The 19721-nt window shown below is 53.4% G+C and overlaps 1 protein-coding gene across 1 annotated transcript in view; it reads right to left on the minus strand.

Annotated features, from left to right (window-relative positions):
• Positions 1–201: 201 nt before the first annotated feature.
• SRL (sarcalumenin) overlaps positions 202–19721 on the minus strand; it is a 37575-nt gene continuing 18055 nt past the window's right edge. The window contains exons 3-9 of the mRNA XM_068524772.1: positions 11460–11476; positions 9789–10833; positions 8023–8124; positions 6819–6914; positions 4284–4400; positions 3060–3293; positions 202–1155 (exon numbers count right to left, since the gene is read on the minus strand). Of these exons, the coding sequence (XP_068380873.1) occupies positions 344–1155; positions 3060–3293; positions 4284–4400; positions 6819–6914; positions 8023–8124; positions 9789–10833; positions 11460–11476 (2423 nt within the window). The 3' untranslated portion in view covers positions 202–343. The remainder of the gene's footprint in view (positions 1156–3059; positions 3294–4283; positions 4401–6818; positions 6915–8022; positions 8125–9788; positions 10834–11459; positions 11477–19721) is intronic.

The raw sequence follows: 19721 nt of genomic DNA on the forward strand, positions 1-19721 counted from the left end.
CAGCTGCTTTTAGCTCATGTGATGCTCGTTAATCCAGTTTACACTAGAATTTAGCTGCTCTCTGTCCCTCCAAGAGGGGTCCAGGAAAAGCAGGTGTGGCCTGACGTGCCTCAGTCAGGTTCCTAATTGAAGCAACAAGACAAGCATGCCACAATTCACAGTTTCCACTCTCCCCCCTCGACCCACCCCTTACCCCACCAACTGGCCTCAATTAACTCCCAAATCTCCAATGCATAACGGTTCCTGCCAGTGTGGCTCAAAGGGTTAATAAACCAGGACTTCTCAGACAGTTAGGACACAAGCTCATTCACCAACAGGAGCCCGAGAATGGCGACACAGCAACCTAGGGTTTCCTATAGCGATTCTTTGGGGTTTCGCCACACCCTGTTTTGTCACAGTTGAGAGCACCTGGATTCTTCCCCAGCCCAAGGCTTCCCAGGAGGCTGGGGAGCTCCTGGGTGATGGCCCGCTCAATCTTATCCAGAAAGCAACCTCCCATGTAGGAACACTGCTGGGACAGGAGCTTGAAACTGGAGATAGGGTTGATGCCAAAGAAGTCCTTATAGGCCTCGCGGTTGGGAAGGTCAAATTTGCTGACGTTGGTCTTTGCCAGGATGGTCTTGAAGATGTAGAATTTATCAGGGTCTTCCACAATGTCCTTAAAGACCAGTTCCCCATCACTGAAGAAGGTCATTTTGTCCTTGTATGTCTGCAGGTAGCGGTCGACCAGGAGGGCGTGAATGCGGACCCGGATGGCATACTGGCGGATGAAGGCAATCTTGTTCTCCAGCCTGTTCTCAATCACCTGATTCAGGTCTTCCAGGAGGGAGATCTCTTCCCTGAGAAACAGGTCCCTGTGGGTGTCGGGCTTGTAGTCATATGGCCAGAAGGAGCTGACGTACACCCTTGGGGGCTCTGTGACGTTGATGAGCGGGGCCAGGCTCCAGAAGAGGGCCCCATAGACCCTCATGAGCATCTGCATGGCCAGGTTGTCGGCTTTGTTCAGGATGATCCTTATTTGGGACTCACGCCCCTTCAGCTGGCGGAAGAGCATCTCCAGCTCCAGACCCACGTCCAGCTTGGTTGGGTCAAAGACAACAAAGATGAGGTCCGCTCTGTCGATGAACCACTGGCACACGTCGTTGAATGGGTAACCTTGGGGAGAGGGAGCGAGAAGTCAGGCTGGGCAGGTCCCACCCCAAGCCCCTCGCCCCTCTTTCCAGAACCAGACCACCCCATGGCTCGAAGGGAGTAACGGCATCAGGGAGTTTCCGGGTTTCTAAAGACTTTTAAAGAATTAATTACATATCTCCTGTCCCTTGTCAACCCTCAGTCAAGAATGGCCTGGTGGGGGGCGGGGGGAACTTCCCTGGCGGCGCAGTGGTTAAGAATCTGCCTGCCAATGCAGAGGACACGGGTTTGAGCCCTGGTCTAGGAAGATCCCACATGCCATGGAGCAACAAAGCCTGTGCGCCACAACTACTGAGCCTGTGCTCTAGAGCCCGTGAGCCACAACTACTGATTCCACGTGCCACAACTGCTGAAGCCCGTGCGCCTAGAGCCTGTGCTCCGCGACAAAAAGAAGCCACCGCAATGAGAAGCCAGTGCACCACAAGGAAGAGTAGCCCCCGCTCACTGCAATTGGAGAAAGCCCACTGGCAGCAACGAAAACCCAATGCAGCCAAAAATAAATAAATAAATAAATTTATTTATTTTTATAAAAAAAGGATGGCCTGGGGAATTCCCTGGCAGTCCAGTGGTTAGCACTCCGTGCTTTCACTGCTGAGGCTGAGGGTTCAATCCCTGGATGGGGAAATAAGATCCCACAAGCCACGTGGCACGGCCGAAAAAAAAAAAGAACGGCCTGATCCTTGTTTTAATCCACAATGGAATCCAAGGCTTCAGGAAAGCAAAACACTTTTTCCAAATGGAGATTTTCCCAGTGTCTGAAAAGATCTGGGCAGTGGCAAAGATGTTGAAGGAAAAAAGTCAGGGAATTAGAAGGAATAAAAGAGAAGGTGTCTTACTTAGGGGAAAGAAACATGGACATGCCATCAAGACCTGGACTAGAACTTGGGCTCTGCCACTGGCCAGCTGAATGTTAAATGCTTCTAAGCCTTAGCATTTTAGCTGCAAAATGACAAGAAGAACAATAACACCTAAGATGATATAAAGATTACGATGTTGCTATAAATTTAGGAAAGCACCAAACTAAAACTGCCAGCCTGTCACACAGCCAGCTCGATACATTCTAATTCCTTTAATTTATTTCCAAAATGAGAGGACTAGGAATACCTGTCTTGAAATGTTTCTAAAATGATCAATCAGTAATGCATAAAATTATCCTATGCATTATAGGAGTGCAATAAAGATTAATTTATTATTATAATTATTAGTGATAATATTATTACTAGCTATAAAACAGGGTTCTGGTTATAACCAAAATGAGAGTTATAACCATAAACTGAGATCCACCATCTGGTCATATATTCCTACAAATGCCCCGTTTGACTCATCTCTGCAGACGGCCCTGCATCGTAGTGACACTAAGTGGCACTCCCCTGTCACCTGAAGGCAAGCAGAGCTTTGGAAAGTCTGAGACAGGCTTCTATTGAAGCAGGCCTGGTAAAGCAGATACTGGGACTAGGAAGAGTTGAAGGTCAGGTTTAACCCAGATCCAAGTTAGCCAGAGGTCAAGTACATGGGGACTGGGGTCCAATGAGTCCAGGCTCTTGATCACCCAGACACCCTGGGCCTCCCAAAGGCAGCTCAGCCCCAGCACAGACCTCAAGGAGCTCCTGACAGAGAAGACCAGGCTTCCCCTTGGGAAAACACTGATGGCCTCCAAGCCTGATCAGTCCTTGGGAAGGGAAAAGGATGAGGTACCCCACACCTAAGAGGCACCACGGTGACAACAAGAAGGGGCTGGAAGCAAAGAATGCATCCCCTGGTCTTGGACAACACTAGCCTCTCCCACGTCTGCCTTCCATCCACTGTCTAAAATATTAACAGTTTTCTAAGACAGCGCTCATGCTGTTCAGAAATGATTGTTAAATTACCTCTTTCTTGTTGCTTGCGGTTCTCGATGATGCCTGGAGTATCCACAAATGTGACCCGCTCCAGAAGTTTGTGGGGAACCTCAATGCCGATCAGCTTCTCCAGGAAATTCTGGCCAAACTTCTCAAGGGGAGAGAATGACCGGGCGCTGTCAGCAGCCATGACGATACCCTCGATGGTCTTCAGCTTGGGCCCGTGCATGAGGACCGTGAACTCGGAGGTGGTGGGCTCGGCGCCTGCACACACAGCATGGGGTCAGAGGGGACACAGTCATCTCCGGGGAAGCGATCCACCACCAAGGACATGGACAAGCAAGATGTTTCACGGAGGGCTTGCCACAGGCGTTGGATACTATGTTTGCTAACCCAGTGGCTTCTTTTTTTTTAGTTGTGATAAAATATACATAACATAAAATGTACCATTTTAACCATTTTTAAGTATACAGTTCAGTGGGATTAAGAACATTCACGTTGTTGTGCAACCATCACCACCATCCATCTCCAGAATATTTTCATCTTGCCAAACTGAAACTCTGTCCCCATCAAACACTAACTCCCATTCCCCCACCCCCCGCCCCTAGAATCTCTTCTGCACTTTCTGTCTCTATGAATTTGACTACTCTGGGACCTCATATAAGTGAACTCATACAATATTTGTCCTTTTGTGCCTAGCTTATTTCACTTAGCATAATGTCTTCAAGGTTTATCCATGCTGTGGCATGTATTAGAAATTCATTCCTTTTCAAGGCTGAATAATATTCCACTGCATGGATGGAACACCTGTTTGTTATCCATCATCCATTGATGGACATTTGGGTTGTTTATAGCTCTTGGCCATTGTGAATAATGCTCTGTGAACATGGGCATAACTGCTGGTTTCTTGCATGTAATCTTCATTATTATATTGAAGACACGTATGAATATTTTAATTTTTCTTTTTTCTTTTTTTAATCTGTCATATTTTATTTTTTTAATTGAAGTATAATTGACTTACAATATTATGTTAGATTCAGGTGTATGACAGAGTGATTCAATAGTTTCATACATTACAAAATGATCTCCACAATAAGTCTAGTTACCATCAGTCACCACATAAAGTTATTACACTGTTGTTGCCTATATTCCCTGTGCTGTACATTACATCCCCTGAATGTTTTCATTCTTCAAAATGCTTTTTACATATGACACTAAAATACCAACAATCACACAAGAAAGTCTCACTGTTACCTGTATAGAGCTGGTAGCGAGTGTTTTCCAGCCCAAGGAGATAGTTTATCATGGTGGATTTGCCAACACTCCACGGTCCCAGGAACAGCACCATTGGCTTGGATGTGATTTCCCCATCTGTGGGCAGCAGGGATGAGACATGGAGGTGAACTCACAAAGCTCCTTACTGCGGAGGGACAGGGTTCTTCACGCTGTGTCCCAGACAGTCCATCTTGAGTTGTGGGATTCTACCCTGGACCAGAGAGCGTGTCGCCATCAGGGGCACATCTCATGCTATGTTAGTGCAATGACCCAGTTAGAGGACATGGGAAGACAGCATTTGGGCCATGCACAGATCCGCAGCACACCGGCCCCAGAGTGGGAGGGATCAGTTGAAGTCAACTCCTCCTGGTTCAGATCTGGGAGCGAACGGTTCATAAAAGGGGCAGGAGAGAGCAGCCATGCGGGGAGAGGCTGCAACGCCGCTATCTGGATTGGTAACCGAACAAAGGACACAGAAGAGGCTTATACACCCTTGGATGGTCTGGACTCGGGCGCTGCCTGTCCCCTGCCTGCCTCCCCTTAACTGCACCTCCAGACACCCGTCCTCAGGCTCAGCCCAAGCCAGGCTCCAGGGCCGGTCTCAAATATTAGTCTCCAAAGTCCACGGCACATTTGCCAGTGTCCGAGACCAAGCGCTGACTCGGCAATTCTCGGGTTCTTGTCCCATGTTGGGGAGAACACCCTGCCTGGGCTTCCCCAGTTGGGGTTCCTGAGCAGGAAAAGCAGAATTCTCCAGGGCTCGGGGAAGGGGCAGTGAGAGGCTTCTTCCTGCTGACTTACAGCCCCTCCTTGAGCCCTGAGACCAAGATGGTGTCTTGTGAGGGGAGAGCACATATTTATTACCTGAAATTGGTACCAGGCCATGCCCCTTCCTCCCTGCTGGTAAAGACACTCAGTGAGTCCTTTGCACTGCTAGGTGTCAACCCCTGGCTCGGGGACAGGAAGGGACTGGCGGGCTGGGGGTTGGGGGTGGCAGGAGTCCCCAGTTATAGCCACAGAGATCCCACAAGAAGCCTTTTTCCCCAGGCCCAGGCCACACCAAGGGGAACTGGGCCTTCCAGCTCTCCCGGGAGACCACCCCAGCGGGCTTTCCCGGCTGCTGTTCCCGCTCTCTGCAGCAGGGGGCGGCACTGGCACACGCAGGAGGCTGCAAGTGAGGGACCCAGCAGGGAGGTCACACAGGAGGCTGCCCAGGGGCACAGAGGAGCCCTGGCACTGGCGAGAGATGAGGGGAGAGGAGGGAGCCTGGAAAGTGAGATCAGGACACTGAGATGCTCTCCCCACAGAGAAACCATCCCCCTGGGCCGCCTGCCGAAGAAGATTGCAAGGGAATTGTGAAACAGGAAGGAGAAAGTTACCACTCCTAATTCTAGCTGTGTGGTCTGAGTAGCCCAGCATCTCTCAGGGCCTCCGGTCCACCTTCTGTAAAGCAGGAATAATGTAGGCCCTACAACACCCCATCCGCTGTAGAGCCATTGGGAACGTCACGGAGATGATACAGAAACAGCCAACTAATATAGGAAGAGACGTGCAAACCACTGGCCGGCCATTAAATGGCAATTAGATGCCATTGTTAACAGGTTTCCAAGACAAGCAACACTTAAAAATGGCCTTGCTGTGGGGCAACAAGAACACTATCCTGTGGTTGTGGGTACACAGAGGACAACCTAAGGCAATTGAGCAACAACTATCAAAATATTGAATTCCAGCATTTCTTTAAAAAATGTATCCTACAAATATACTTGCATGAAATACATAACACTTATAGCAGTGTTTGTAACGCTTTAAAAACAGAACATGGCAAACACCTCGTGGTCCATCAGCAGGGTATGTTATTTAGGGTGGTGGGTTCACAAGGACCAGAAAGAGCAGCTGTGTGGTGTGATCCCATCTTTGTAAAACAAACGAAAAGACACCCTTGGATGTGCTCATGTAAGCAGAGCAATATCTGGAAGTATTCATGAGAAACCGTAGCAGCAGCTGTCTCTGGGAGTGGAATTAGAGAGGCTGGAAATCAAGAAAGAGATTTTTATTTTTCAATCTATACTATTTTGCACAGAACTTTTTTGGCAACAAGTATATCTTATTTTTATGATTTTGAAAATCAATTTTTGAAAGAATCCAGACCCAAGGGAAGTTGAGTTGAGAAGCCATTAGGAGGAGGGAAGGATTCTAGGCCAATCAGGGGACTGAAGACACGACCTGTATGTGAATGGGGAGCCCTTCATGGCTCTTGAGCACAGGAGGGATGGAAGTTGGCACCTCCATCCTTGGAAACCAAAACTGCCTGCATGAATGCTCACAGATGAAACACTTGCTCTCCCATAAAGCCCTGCGCAAATTAAGGGGCACACCTGCTGGGAAAGGATGGTTCGTGCCACTGAGGTCTCTGCCCCTCCCTGAGAACTCAGGAGAACTCCCCTTGAGGGTTCAGGGAAGTGTGGACAGTCAGAGGTATAGGCGGGACCTCCGACCTCCAGACACTAGAGGTACCTGTGATCTCGTGCTGCCGAAGCTCATTGTATTTGTAAGACTGCTCCAGGGGCTTGATGGATGAGTGGTAGATCTTTCGAAGCCGCTGCAGCACCACTGGGGGCAGAGAAGGGCAAGGGTCAGGCAGGGGCTTCACCAGGCGGCTTCACCGCTGTGGATCCATCTCACTCCCCAGCGCGGCTCTGGCCCCGCCTGGTGGGGAGCAGGGGCCGTGCAGTACATCAGTGTTCCTGGGGGGAGCTGGTGCACATCCCAACCCTCAGAAATCTTTAAACCGAAAGGCATCCCCCCAACGCCTGAAAGCCTCCAGAGGTTTTTTTTAACCTAATCCTCTTCTCCTTCCCCTCAACAGTGTGTCCAGAAGCACCGCCTCAGCCTGCAGCTACCTGAAGGCCCTCTCTATGGCAGATGGGAACCCCATCTCCTTCTCTCTGCCCCCACAAACTCTACTCATGCTTGCCTTAGGTTTAGAGGGCAAGGAGGCATGGCCACCCCAGCCCTGCACCTTTCACCGCATCCTCGGTGCCCCTGGGAGGATTCAGACATCCCAAGTATCTTCTTGAGAAGAGTGTGGCTCCAGGGAGAAGGGGCTCGTGGGGTGAGGCACAGGGAGGGAAGAACATGGGGCCACCGAGGGTCAGTCTTTCCAGACCCTGCCCGTGAGCTGCCCGTCCCCAGCTGTGTGCCAGAGCAAAGCCCTGCCCTGCTCTGAGCTTTCACCAGCTCATCTATTAAGAGGAGACAGTAAGCCCTGCTGAAAGCCTTGGGTTATTACAAGGATGAAATGAAATACTGGACACCAAAGGGCTTTATCAACTGAAAAAAATCAAAGCCAAAGTGATGAACAGCCCTCCCTGGCCATGACTTGGAGGCTGCACCGTCCCCAGGCAGCAGCACTGGGATTTGCCTTCCACCCTTTCGCTGGTCCCTCTGCTTGGATCGCCTTTCCTCCTCCCCGCCAACCCAGAGCCCCCCAGCCTTGGATGCCTTCTCCATGAAGCCCCCCATCTCCAGGGCGCTCCTCCTCCCTGGGGTGCCTGATGGCCTCGGAGCTGCAGCCATGTCCCGCCAGGCGCTGCGTGGCCGCTGGCCACAGGGCTCTCCCAGCCCAGCCCAGCTCCCCACCAACACACCACACAGCCCATCCCCCGCCCCACCCCTACCACCCCAGCCCCCCCACCTCCCAGCCTCTGCCCCTGGTTACCAGAGAAATCATCAGTTGGCTTGTCCTCATTTAGCATCAGAGTTTTCTCAATGTGGGAGCGGTCCCTCAGCGGGGCTTCCTCACTCACATCTTCCGCCTCTTCTGGGGAGAGAAGCAGAGAGCAGGGTTAGGGCAGAACTAGGAGCCAGTGGCTCTAGGTTCCCTCCAGTCGGGCAAGGGCGGGGTTGTGAGCAAGTGCTGACCAAGCCTTGCCAGGTTCAACTGCAAGGAACCCTGTTTCTAGGAGGGAGTTTTAAAATTCAAACTCAACTTGTCAAGCTCCTCGATCCATTTTAGGTATTCAACAACTGTTGATTGAGCACCTACTACATACACCAAGCACGGAGCACTGCATTGTGAATGCCGTGGTGCCCAAAACCGACCCAGCTCTGCCCTTGTGGAGTTTTCTACAGTCTGGCGGGGAGACGGGGTGAAATAACCTGGAAAGTAATATAATTACAGACAGCGATGTGGGTACGGAAGGAAAGATTCCAGAAGTTGGAGGGCCTAAGAAGTGTGCCTACGAAGTCTTAGCAGGGGGAGTTAGAAAACTTCCTGAGAGGAGTGATTTATAGGAGTCTGTATTTTGGGTTCTAAGAGAACCACTGGCCTGGTTAAGTGAGCATTTTATCAGGAAGAGCTGCTACAGGGAGTCTTGGGGAGCAGAGGGGGGAGGGGGGAGGGAGAGGCGGGAGCACTGCTGCTTCTGACCCAGCAAGAGATGTCTGTGACCACCTGAGGCTCCAGGGAGGGGTGCTCACATTCCTGGGCCTCTAACATCACAGCTGTTTCTATAGGGGCTGATTGCACAAAGGATTTTAGGTGATAGAAGGAGGATAGACTTGGCCTGTGGGGCAGAGGGAGACCAGTTCCAGGAGGGAAGGGAGAAGAGAAGAATCAATGTGCCTCATGCAGCACCTCAAGAGAGTGATTCTTTCTGAGATCAGATCCAGAACTAGGAGGCCAGGGCAAGGGGAGGGGCCTGCTCCCCCAGTGCGAGTACCTGACAGGTGTGGAAACTAAGCTCTGCAAGGAAACCTGTGCTGGAAAGTGAAGGTTGACCCCAGTGCCTCCATCCTACAAGCCAGTTCTTGGTTCAGGTCAGTGTACTTGGTGGATGAGGCCACACCTCCCTAGGATGCTGCAGCCTCCAATGTTGCCCAGCAGCTTTGGCCCTGCCCACCCCCCCTCCCTGTTCCCCGGCCCAGAGAGCAAGCAAGGCTGCTGCTGCTCCAGGTGGACGGACAAATGTGGGACATTAGTGTCACAGACAGCCTGAGGTTTCTTATCACCATCCTAACATGGCCTAGTCTTCAAGGGGAGACCCCAGGAGCTAGCCCACCAACATGGTCCCGCAGTGCCCCCTCACATCCACCAGCCTGCCTCCGGGCCTCAAATCCTGCCACTATGCCCCCCACCCCAACCCGGTCCTTTGGGTTAAGGCACTGGTCTGTTAAAGTGCATTGAGGGACCTTAACCGGTAAGTTTCTGATGGCCTATAACGTGATCAGGTTCCTCTGGGCTCTCCAGGGTCCCTCCGAATTGGGGATAAGTGGCTAATGAACAGCCCGAAGGCACCCCGAGGGCCGGGCAACCCCCATGGGGCCTCCACCCCACGAACCCGGGGCTGGCTGGGGGCTCTCCCGCCATGTGGGTCCCTGCCTGCCCCTACACACAAGACCTCCGGGAAGACCGCAGCCGCCACGCCCCACCCCCACCCCCGCCACCCCCGCGGAGGTGCCCGGAGCAGCCCTGGGATCCCCTACCCTGAGGCCCCTCCTCCTTGGGCTCCTGCGCCTCGGCCCCCTCGGGCCCCTCGTGCGACTCCTCAGCGCTTGGTCGGGGCCCCTCCTCCCCACTGCTCGAGCTTCCCGCCGCTTCCTGGGGTCCTTCCCCGACTTCCTCCCCGGCTTCTTCCTCCTCCGAGGCGCCCCCTGATTCTTCCGAACTAGACCCGTCGCCGCTGTCCTCTTCGGATTCTTCCCCCCCCTCTTCTTCGTAGGAGGCCGCGTCCTCATCGTCCTCGGGGATCCCCTCTGCGGGGCGGTCCTCCTGCGCGCCCCCCACCTCTGCGCGCGCGTCCGACGCTGGGCTGGGGCTGGGCTCCCCCTGGTCCTCCGCCCCCTCCGCGGCTTCCGCGTCCAAGTCCGCGACTCCATCTGGCAATTCTGGCTCCGGGCCGGGCCCTGGGCTGCCCTCCCCTCCTGTCTCGACCTCCTTGCTGGGAGAGTCCCCTGAGTCTTCAGGCTCTGGGGGCCCTGCTGCTGCTCCCTGCGCGGGGTCGTCCCTTAGCGCCTCCGCGGCTTCCTCGGGGACCTCGCCACTCCCAGCTTGTCCCTCCGCCTCCTGTCCTGGGCCCTCTCCTGAGGTGAGCTCTGGCGCCCCCTCCTCCCCGGGCGCCGCCTCCCCTCCTGGGGGAAGGGCGCTTGCTCCAGGCGGGCCCGTATCTTCCTCCCCGGACCCCGCAGGTTCCCCGGGGGAAGCTGACTCGGAGGCTGAGGCTTTGCAGAGGCTGGCTTCGGGATCAGAGCCCAGGCCGTTGGTGGCGGGGGCCCCGGCGGCTGTCTTCTCAGAGCCCCCAGCCTCCCTGCCATCTGTGGGGTGAAGGAGCAGGTTCGTCTCTCCAGGGGCCGCTTCTGCCTGAAGCGCCCTTTCCTTCTCCTCTAGACTTGCGTCTCCAGCAGAGGAATGATTCTCCAACAAACTGCCAACATCTTCTGTGCCACCCGAAGCGGAAACTTGCAGTTCTAGATGATTAGAACACGATTGGTAAATGTCAAGGGGTTGGCACTCGCTTTGCTTCTCAAAAGTCTAACTCAGCCTAGCTCCTGTCTCCAGGAGAGCGGTGTGGACCAGCGGGACTCTGGGGCTCCTCCCTCCCTGGTCTTCATAACCGCCCTGCGTGGCCGGCAGGGCCTCCCTCTTGACGGGAGCCGTGGCTCAGAGCGAGCAGCTGACCCACCCCGAGCCCCGCCCCTGACCCTGCCTCTCCAGCCTCCCCGTGGGGATGGAAGTTGGGCGAGCCCTTCCAGCCCTTCCTCAGCCTTGTGGGCAGGCACGTGCAGCCTGGCTTACCCGGAGATCTTTCCAGGATAGGACAGATGCATGTCCACCCCACCCCTTGTCAGTTCCTAGAGTCATTAACCAGCGTGCTTTTTATATTGCTACCAGCAAAGCAGTGAAAACAGGTGTGTGCTGGCCAGATCCTCTTAGGTTAAGGGGCAGAGCACTTAGGGGATTACTTGTGGCTCTCAACCTTAAGTCACACATCCAATTCTGTCCCCTTAAGGGCAGGCATTTGCTGGCCTCTCTACCTAAGATTAGAGGGGACATGGCCTGAGGAGGAAGAGATACCCAAAACGGGCAGGCCTGGGCTTCCTGGTGGACTTAGTGAACCCCTCCTGAGGGGATCCCCTTCTAAGGGCCCAGAGCTTTACCGGGATAGCCAAGGGCACTGGGAGAGCAAAGCAGAGGGCAGGAAGGGGCCCAGTCTGTGTCAGATGCCTCTGTCAAGGGACAAGTGTGATTTATTTGGACAATGGGGTCAAAAGGGAGGGTGGGGCCTAACGCTTCTGCCCCCTCCCACCAGGCTGGGACCTGTTTAAGGAGGAGACCCACAGAGGGGGAACATCGCCGACACATGGGGATGAGGGGACAGGACCGTGGGTGCCCTGCCTCAGGGTAGCTGAGACATCCCCGGGTCTCCCTTGATTCACAGGACTCTTTCTGAGGAAGAACCATCCCTCCTCCCTGCTGGGTACAGCGCCTCCTCTCTCAGGCCCAGCTCTGCCTCCCACAAAGAGAAGCCACTTCTTGGGGGTACCTACCCCTTCTGCCTCAGGGTACCCACCCCCTTGTTCCCTGAAAGCTGGGGAAGACACCAGGGGCCAGGAACAAATATTTTCTCATTAACCCTCACAGATACAACCTGCTATCAAATTCAGAAGGATGGGAAGTTTGGGTGCCTTTTATTATAAAGGAGCACACATGTTGATATAACACTTCCCCCAACAACCTTCACATTTGTGACCACATTCACCTCCCTTATTACTGTCAGCCAGGTTTCAGAGGTGAAGGTCTAGAGAAAGTCTTTGATTTGCCCAAGACACCAGGTGGCTAGAGGGCAAGTGGAACCCAGAACTGCCTGCTCCTTGCCCAGGCCTTCCATGCTACGCTGTGTTGAGGGGCTCATAGAAGAACCCCTTCCCGCTGGTACCTCGCCCCTCCCTGCATGCGCCCTCTCTGGCTCCTGGATTGCAGGAACCAAGGCTTAATCCTCCCTCTGTTCCCAGAGCTGGGACCCTGCCTGACCCCCAGAAAGTGCTATGAAGATGTCCATGGGGAGATTTGGGTACAATAGGAATTCCTGGTCCCTTAGTGGGGGAGCTGGAGGTTACTCATTAAAATTTTCTTTCATTACCACCTGAATACCTGTAAGTCCTGATTCCTTTGCTTGCATCTCTATCTCCCCCCCCACATGCCCCCCCCACCCCGACAACCTCTGGAAAAAAATCTTATGGCAGGTATTTGGTTTAACCCAAGAGACTGACAGGCCTCTGAGCAGCAAGATATATGTGAGATACATTTGTACAATTATTCAGTGTGCCAGGCAATGCTTGAGCACTTTATGTATAAAACATGAACTTACTTGATCTTACTCAACTTGCTTACTTCTGTAAAACAAGTCTTACTCATCCCCATTTTACAGATGAGAGGACTGGAATCAGAGGCACTGAATGCCTTGCCCAACATCACACAGCTAGCAACTGGCTGAGGCCAGTTAACTCCAGAGCTGCCAAGGAGATTGCCTGACCCTACAGAAGGGTTCTACCCTGCCCCCTACCCCATCCTACTCCCCCGCGCTACTCAGCGTGTGGTCCAGGCCCCTGCAGCATCAGCATCAGCTGGGAGCCTTGTAGAGATGCAGACTCTCAGGCCCCAGCCTAGAACCACTGAATCAGAATCTGCATTTTAACAATTCATTTGTTGCATATTACAGTTTGAGAAGCACAGTCTACATGAGCTCAGAAAACTGCCTCTGAACCAGTGGTTCTTGACACTGGCTGTATATTGGAATCACCTGGTTCTTGATCCTACTCCTCTCCCCCTCCTCAGAGGTTCTGATTGAATTAGTCCAGGGTGTAGCCCCAGCAACAGAACTTTACCCCCCCAAAAAAAAATATTGGGGAGTAATTCTAACATGCAGCCAAAGCTGCAAACCTCTGCTTAGCCAAATTATCCTGACCCCAAGGCTTCTGCTCTTGGCCCCTCCCCACTCACGTGCCCACTGGAGGCTCCCAAATTGGATGGGTCACCAGGGCTTTGCATCTGACCTTGAAATAGCAGTGGTCAAGGATTCTCCTCTAGGGAATCCAGCCCTTTCCAACAGGCCCTGTCACCCTCTACTATTAATGTTGTTGATGATGATGGTGGTGATAGTGATTTTGATGGTGTTGATGATGGCGATGATGGTGGTGATGATGATAATGGTGGTAGTGATTTTGATGGTGTTGATGATGGTGGTGATACCGGGCTGAACAGACTGTGGGTCTGACTGCCTGTGGCATTTCTAATATTGTCAAAACACCCTCTGTCCTGGTTGGGGTGAGAGAGCTGCATCCTCTGAAGGGAGGTAAGGACCCCAGACTTTGGAGGTATACGTGACCTTCGCACTGTTGTGTATTTCCACGCCTGGGCCCTGGACAGGAAGTCAAGTGGGTATATGTGTGTACACACATTTACATCCATGCTCTTCCCTGGGTTTTATGACTTAGTGCCAAGCTGCCCCTGCCCTTCCACTAAGCAATCTGGAGTGAAAAAAAACCCAGGGTAATGGTTTCATGCCCTGTGACCTTCCTTCCCAGGCTAAAAATAACTTCTCTGACAGAAAGTCTCTCAATGGAACAAGCCATGCCATTGGGTCCCCAGAGCTCAATCCCCAGGAAGCAGCTGTGCCATTGGGCCCAATCTCTCCTCCAGGAGGCAGTCAGAGGCTTCAAGAGCCTCCAGTTAAACTCAGTTCAATTCTGTGAAATCAAACCCAGTGTCTTACCACCCACCCTGGCCTCCCTAGGGTCTTGCTGAAGCCCCCTAGTGGCCCTGGAGGAGGGGTGGGGGACGCAGAGGACCCAGGACATGCTGGCCAGTGTGAGAGCCTGGTAAGATGAGTCTCAGTCTACCCCAGGACATGTAGTACCGCACTGTACGTGCTAATGTCAAGGCAGCCGCCCGGGCCCTGGACAGGGTACGTGAATAGCAAGTCCCCAGCTCAGCCTCGGCGATCATGGGAAGGCCCCTGAGCCTGACAGGCTGGTGCCCCAGGCAAAGCACAGCATAAACTGGCTCTGCTTTCTCTCCTGACACCCCCTCTGCCATCAGCCTTTCTCTGGGGGGTGGGGGGGGTCAACCATTCAGCTGCTCCCCAACCCTCCCACAGCCTTAGCAGGAACCCCAGGCTCAGTTCCTCTCTCCTCTCTCCACCACCAAACACGGGACTTTTTTCCAGCTCCTAACTCTTCCCAAACACTTTTGTACAGACTCAGGTTACTGCGGAGTTGCCAGGGGACTTGGTGAGTCCACTGCAGAGGAGGAAGCTCTGGCTGGGGAGCTTTAGAGACTTGCCCAAGATCAGGGGGTAGAGCTGGGACAGAGCCCAAGTTCATGGCCCTCAGTCTAGAGTTCTTTCTGCTCCCACATGGTTTGCAAACCACGCCCCATGAGATGCTAGCGTTCCATGGAAGGGCCTAGTGGGTGAGGGGAGATGAAGGAGCTGGGGTTCAGCCACCCCCTTGGTACTTCCTGCCCAGCAGCTCTCCTTGGGTCTGTCTGTCCCACTGCCTAAGTCGGGTGGGGTGGGGTGGTTGACAACCATTCTCCTGCCTCCCCTGCCTTTTCCCTAAAAATTCCTCCTCTTGATCATTTTCTCCAGCAGCCCAAAAAGACCCCCATCACAGCATCTTTCCACTTTGCTGATCAACATGCACCCAGCACAGAGCTAGATGACATCTGACCTTCACACAGAACTTCATACTTCCCCAAGTAACTTCATGTTCTTCATCCCCCCCAGCAGTCCTCTGAGGCAGGGAAAGCAAGGATTATTAACTTCTCTTGAAATGAGGAAGCAGACACAGCAAAGTCAAGTGTTGGCTCAACAGGCCATCCAGGGCTGGGCTAGCACTCAGGCCAAGAAACAAAGCTGAGCTCTCTGGACCACAACAAGTGGCATCCGAGCCCTGCAGGGCTTTCCCGGCACAGATGCCCCATCTCTAGGGTTGGGTCAGTGTGAATCTGGGTGTTTCACAAGGTGATTCTAATGAACACCAAAGTTTGAGAATCCCTGCTCTGGGTCACCCTCAGTACCAAGTGTCAGGGAGTCTGTCTCGAGTTTGGAACTGGACCTTGGGAGAAGAGAGGTCAACACCCAAGATCTTTTGTTTGGTTGACCTGCTTTGGCCGACCTCTTCATGGACCAGAAAGTAGACTCAGTTCCAACCTTCCAAGTCTCCTTAGCGCATGTTTCCAAGCATCTGTTGACGTGACTTCTCATCCGTTTGAACTGAAACCATTGAGTCCAAAGTCACACACAGGTAGAATACACCGTTACTCATACATGATGATGCAGATGCGTCATCAGTTAAAAAAAAAAAAGTCCTCGTGGTACAATCACTTTCCACTTCTACCTCTGGACACACCTGTCCCCGGGAGTCAGGAATAGTGGTCTGGTCGTCCAGGTAGTCCCCCGTCTTTCACCAGGCTGTCCTCTGCCCAGACACTTGGACGTCTCATCTGCGGTGCCTGAGGTGCAGTGGAGGGCACTTCAGAATCAAAGTTCACAAGGCCAGAGCGGCAGCCCAACCCCTCCGTGTTCTAGATCCTGTCCCTGAGCGCTCCTGGACTGAGCCAATGGCAGCGACCCCCCTGGCATCACATTTTTTCTTGGCCTTATTTATAGAGTAAATGTTCACTGCTCAGGGCCCCTTGTTTCTTCACCTCTTGGATGAGTCTTCAGATGGCTTTACAGACGCTGATGCTGAAAAGGAACTTAGGAGGGAAGTGCCTACCTCCTCCTGGGACCCTGAGACCCTCTCCCTCACCGTTCTGTGGGCCCCTCTCTCCTCCCCCCAGACAAGGAGACCAGGCAGCCATTCTCGGAAGGTTCTTTGGCTTCCTGGCCAAGCTCCTAAAGTCAAGGCTAATCCCACCAGGACAGCTTTTCCCGGGCTGGACTCTAGCCCCAAAATAATTCACCCAGGGGATAGGACACAACGATGTGGCAGCAGTCAGTGGGAACCATGGGATGGGGGTCAAAAGGGACCTCCTCACAGACGACCTGGTTTAATTTCACTGATCAGGATCCTAAAACTCTGATAAGTGATTATCCCAAGACCACAGGGCTAGTTAGGCTAGTTAGCAGTGGGCTGGTTCTGGAACTCAGCTCTCCACCAATTCCGAGTCTCTTGAGCTGTCCCAGCATCTGGCCACTCCCTTGCCCACCCCGAAATGAGAGGGGGTGAGTCAGCCTCAGACGGACAGCGACTTCTCTGCCTACCCTCTTCTTCCTCCCTTTGAAAAGGATGTTCAAGACTTCAAGACAATTGTTTTTAACCCATAAAGTCCAGAGATTGACAGAATAACTCCATCCCCCTTCCCCACCCCTAATTCCCGGGAATTCTTGGTTTGGGAGGTACACAGAGAAATCGCCCGGGATCCCACAGCCATGGTGTACACACGTGCTCAGTACTGACGCCCGGAGGATTCATGAATATGGGTGAGCACTCACTTTCAAAAGGCAAGTACCTTTGGAAGAATCAAAACATTAAGCCCTAAGCCCTGGGTGTGACTCGATCATTAAAGGGATGCTCACCTTTCCCTGCCTGAAGTGGGCACAGATTCTTGCAGGAGTCGTTGGCAATACTTCCTCCATCATTCAGAGGGGCCGAGGTGGGTGGGAGGGAAAAAGAAGGAGGGAGGGATGCAAGTTGGATTCTGAGACAGGCTGAGGCAGGCGGGTGGTTTCCCCCACCTCCACCTCCTCACCCGAAGAAACAACTTCCCTGGGAGCTCGAGGACCACCTCTGGGAGGGCTGATGGTCTAACTTTGGGGTACCAGGCAGGGAGCAACCCACTGGGGGCTAAGGAATGTGGCTCCCCAAGGTCGCGGTCAGATAAACGCCTTGGGTTCAGGTCAGAGCTGTCATGGGCTTGGCAGGGGTGGGGGAGCAATGACACAGACCCACCGCCTCCCCAAGCCAGGGAAGTGGGAGGAAGCTGGTTTGGTTCTCGAGCTCAGGAACCAGATCTGACACCTTCCTGGGCCAGGCCCACATCTCAGGGCTTTCCTTTGCCGCGAGACCCAGAGCCAGACTGGTCTCTCTGTACACCGTTAGAAGCCAGGAGAGCTGGGCTCTGCTCCTTGGAGCCTTCCTCACCGCCACGCAGGTTAGTATATGGGCTGCCCCTCACTCCCCACACCCAGCTCCATTCACCCATAAAACGCAGAAAATGATACCTGCTTTGCCAACCCCTTCAGAGTATTTTAAACATCAGACGATGTTTAAAAACATTCTACAGGGAATTTCCCAGTGGTCCAGTGGTTAGGACTCGGCGCTTTCAATGCCGGGACCCAGGTTCAATCCCTGGTCGGGGAACTAAGATCCTGCAAGTCGCATGGCCAAAAAAAAGCATTCTACGAATGTCAGGTATGATAATAATAATTTCCTGGAAAAGCAAAGATGCCAGGCCAAAAACAGAACGAGCTTTGGCCAGGAACCAAGCTGGCTCACCTGCACCCTACTCCCCTCAACCCCCTGTTTCTGGGGGTCAGTCAGTGGGCCAGGCGAGGTCTTTCTGCCCGGGGTCCTTCTCCCCTTCTTCCAGCTGGAAGCAGCTCAGACAAGGAGCTGTGGGCGCCTGGGGGTGGCCCAGCTCTCCGTGGTTCCCGCTGGCCTGGGTCAGGAACAGACCTGAGCTACCAACACTCCCGGGCCCAGACCTCGGCCTCCTCAGCCCCAGGCTAACTCCTGCGGCCACTGACTCCCACTTCCAGGCAGCCCTGACTCACCCAGAAACTTCCGCGGCCACACTCGCCTCCCTCTCTTTCTTCTGCCTCCCGGGCCCCTCCCATCCAGCTGTTGAAGTGAGGTGACCCTGCACTTCACCCCAGTGCAAAGGCATATCAGGGGCCACATCTGTGTGAGAACGGGTGAGGGCCCTTCCCCGCTCTGGGAACCGGCAGCACGATGGGAGATAGGCCACTCGAGTTGCCCACGTGGCCTCACCGCCGTCCTTAAGACCAGTGAACACAAGGAGCAAAACAGTGAGCCCTTCAGGAACGACTCAGGCCTCAGGGACACTGCTTTGGCTGTCCCAGAGACAAGGGAGAGCAGCTCCAGCTCCCCCTCAGCGGCACTTTGCTTGTCCAGCAATCAGAGCTGATGTTTCCACGGCTCGGAAGGGCCTCGCACACCGGCCTGCATGCCCCGACCACCGCAGCCCCTTCACCTTGGCACCGCCAGCAGCTCTGCCCAGCTCCACAGCTCTCCCCCCACCATGCCAGCTCAGGGGTGAGGCATCATCCTTAGCAGATCTCACCCCCAGGAGCCCCTGCCACTAGGTCTGCTCAGAGGAGTTTAGGGAGGAAGGTCAAGCCAAGGGGGGAGGGTATACATTGCATGATTCCATTTACATGAAATGTCCAGAACAGGGAAACCCACAGAGGCAGAAAGCAGATTAGTGGCAGCCAGGGGATGGGAGGCTGGGCAGGGGTGGAACAGGGTAGGGGGTGGGGTGACTGCTGACGGACACAGGGGTTTCTCTTTGAGGTGAAGAAAAATATTCTAAAATTGACTGTGCTGATAGTTACACATTTCTGTGAATATACTAAAAACTATTGAATTGTACACTTTAAATGGGCAAATTGTAGAGTATATTAATTATATCTCAATAAAGCTGTTCCAAAAATGGGGCTTCCCTGGTGGCACAGTGGTTAAGAATCCGCCTGCCAATGCAGGGGACACGGGTTCGAGCCCTGGTCCAGGAAGATCCCACATGCCATGGAGCAACTAAACCTCTGCGCCACAACTATTGTGCCTGCGCTCTAAAGCCCGCGAGCCACAACTACTGAGCCCATGTGCTGCATCTACTGAAGCCCTCACTCTCTAGAGCCCGTGCTCCACAACAAGAGAGGCCACCGCAATGAGAAGCCCGTGCACCGCAACGAAGAGTAGCCCCCGCTCACTGAGAAAGCCCGCACGCAGCAACGAAGACCCAACACAGCCAAAAATAATAAATAAATATAAATCAATTAATTAATTAATTAATTAAAATTAAAAAAGATAAAGCATTAGGACATCCCTGGAGGTCCAGTGGTTAAGATGTGGCACTTTCACTGCGGGAAACTAAGATCCCAGGGCTCAGCCAAAAAAAAAAACACACAAAGCATCTACAATTCTTTTCTTTCTCCAAAACCTTAGTTGAACCTATTGTCTACCTTCAAAATCTATCCTCAATTTAACTGTTTCTCCCCCACCTCACCCCCCGCCCCCACCAGCCCTGGCCCCAGGTGCTGTTGTCTCTCACCTGGGCTGTGGAACAGCCCCTTCCTGAGCCCCTTGCCCCCCTCTGCACACACCCTCCAACGCTGCCCACCCCCACCCGTCTCTGTCTCTTTGCTTCGCTCTTCCGGGGAGCGTCAGGCCCCC

This window comes from Eschrichtius robustus, chromosome 16, assembly GCF_028021215.1.
Source record: "Eschrichtius robustus isolate mEscRob2 chromosome 16, mEscRob2.pri, whole genome shotgun sequence".
Taxonomy (NCBI): domain Eukaryota; kingdom Metazoa; phylum Chordata; class Mammalia; order Artiodactyla; family Eschrichtiidae; genus Eschrichtius; species Eschrichtius robustus.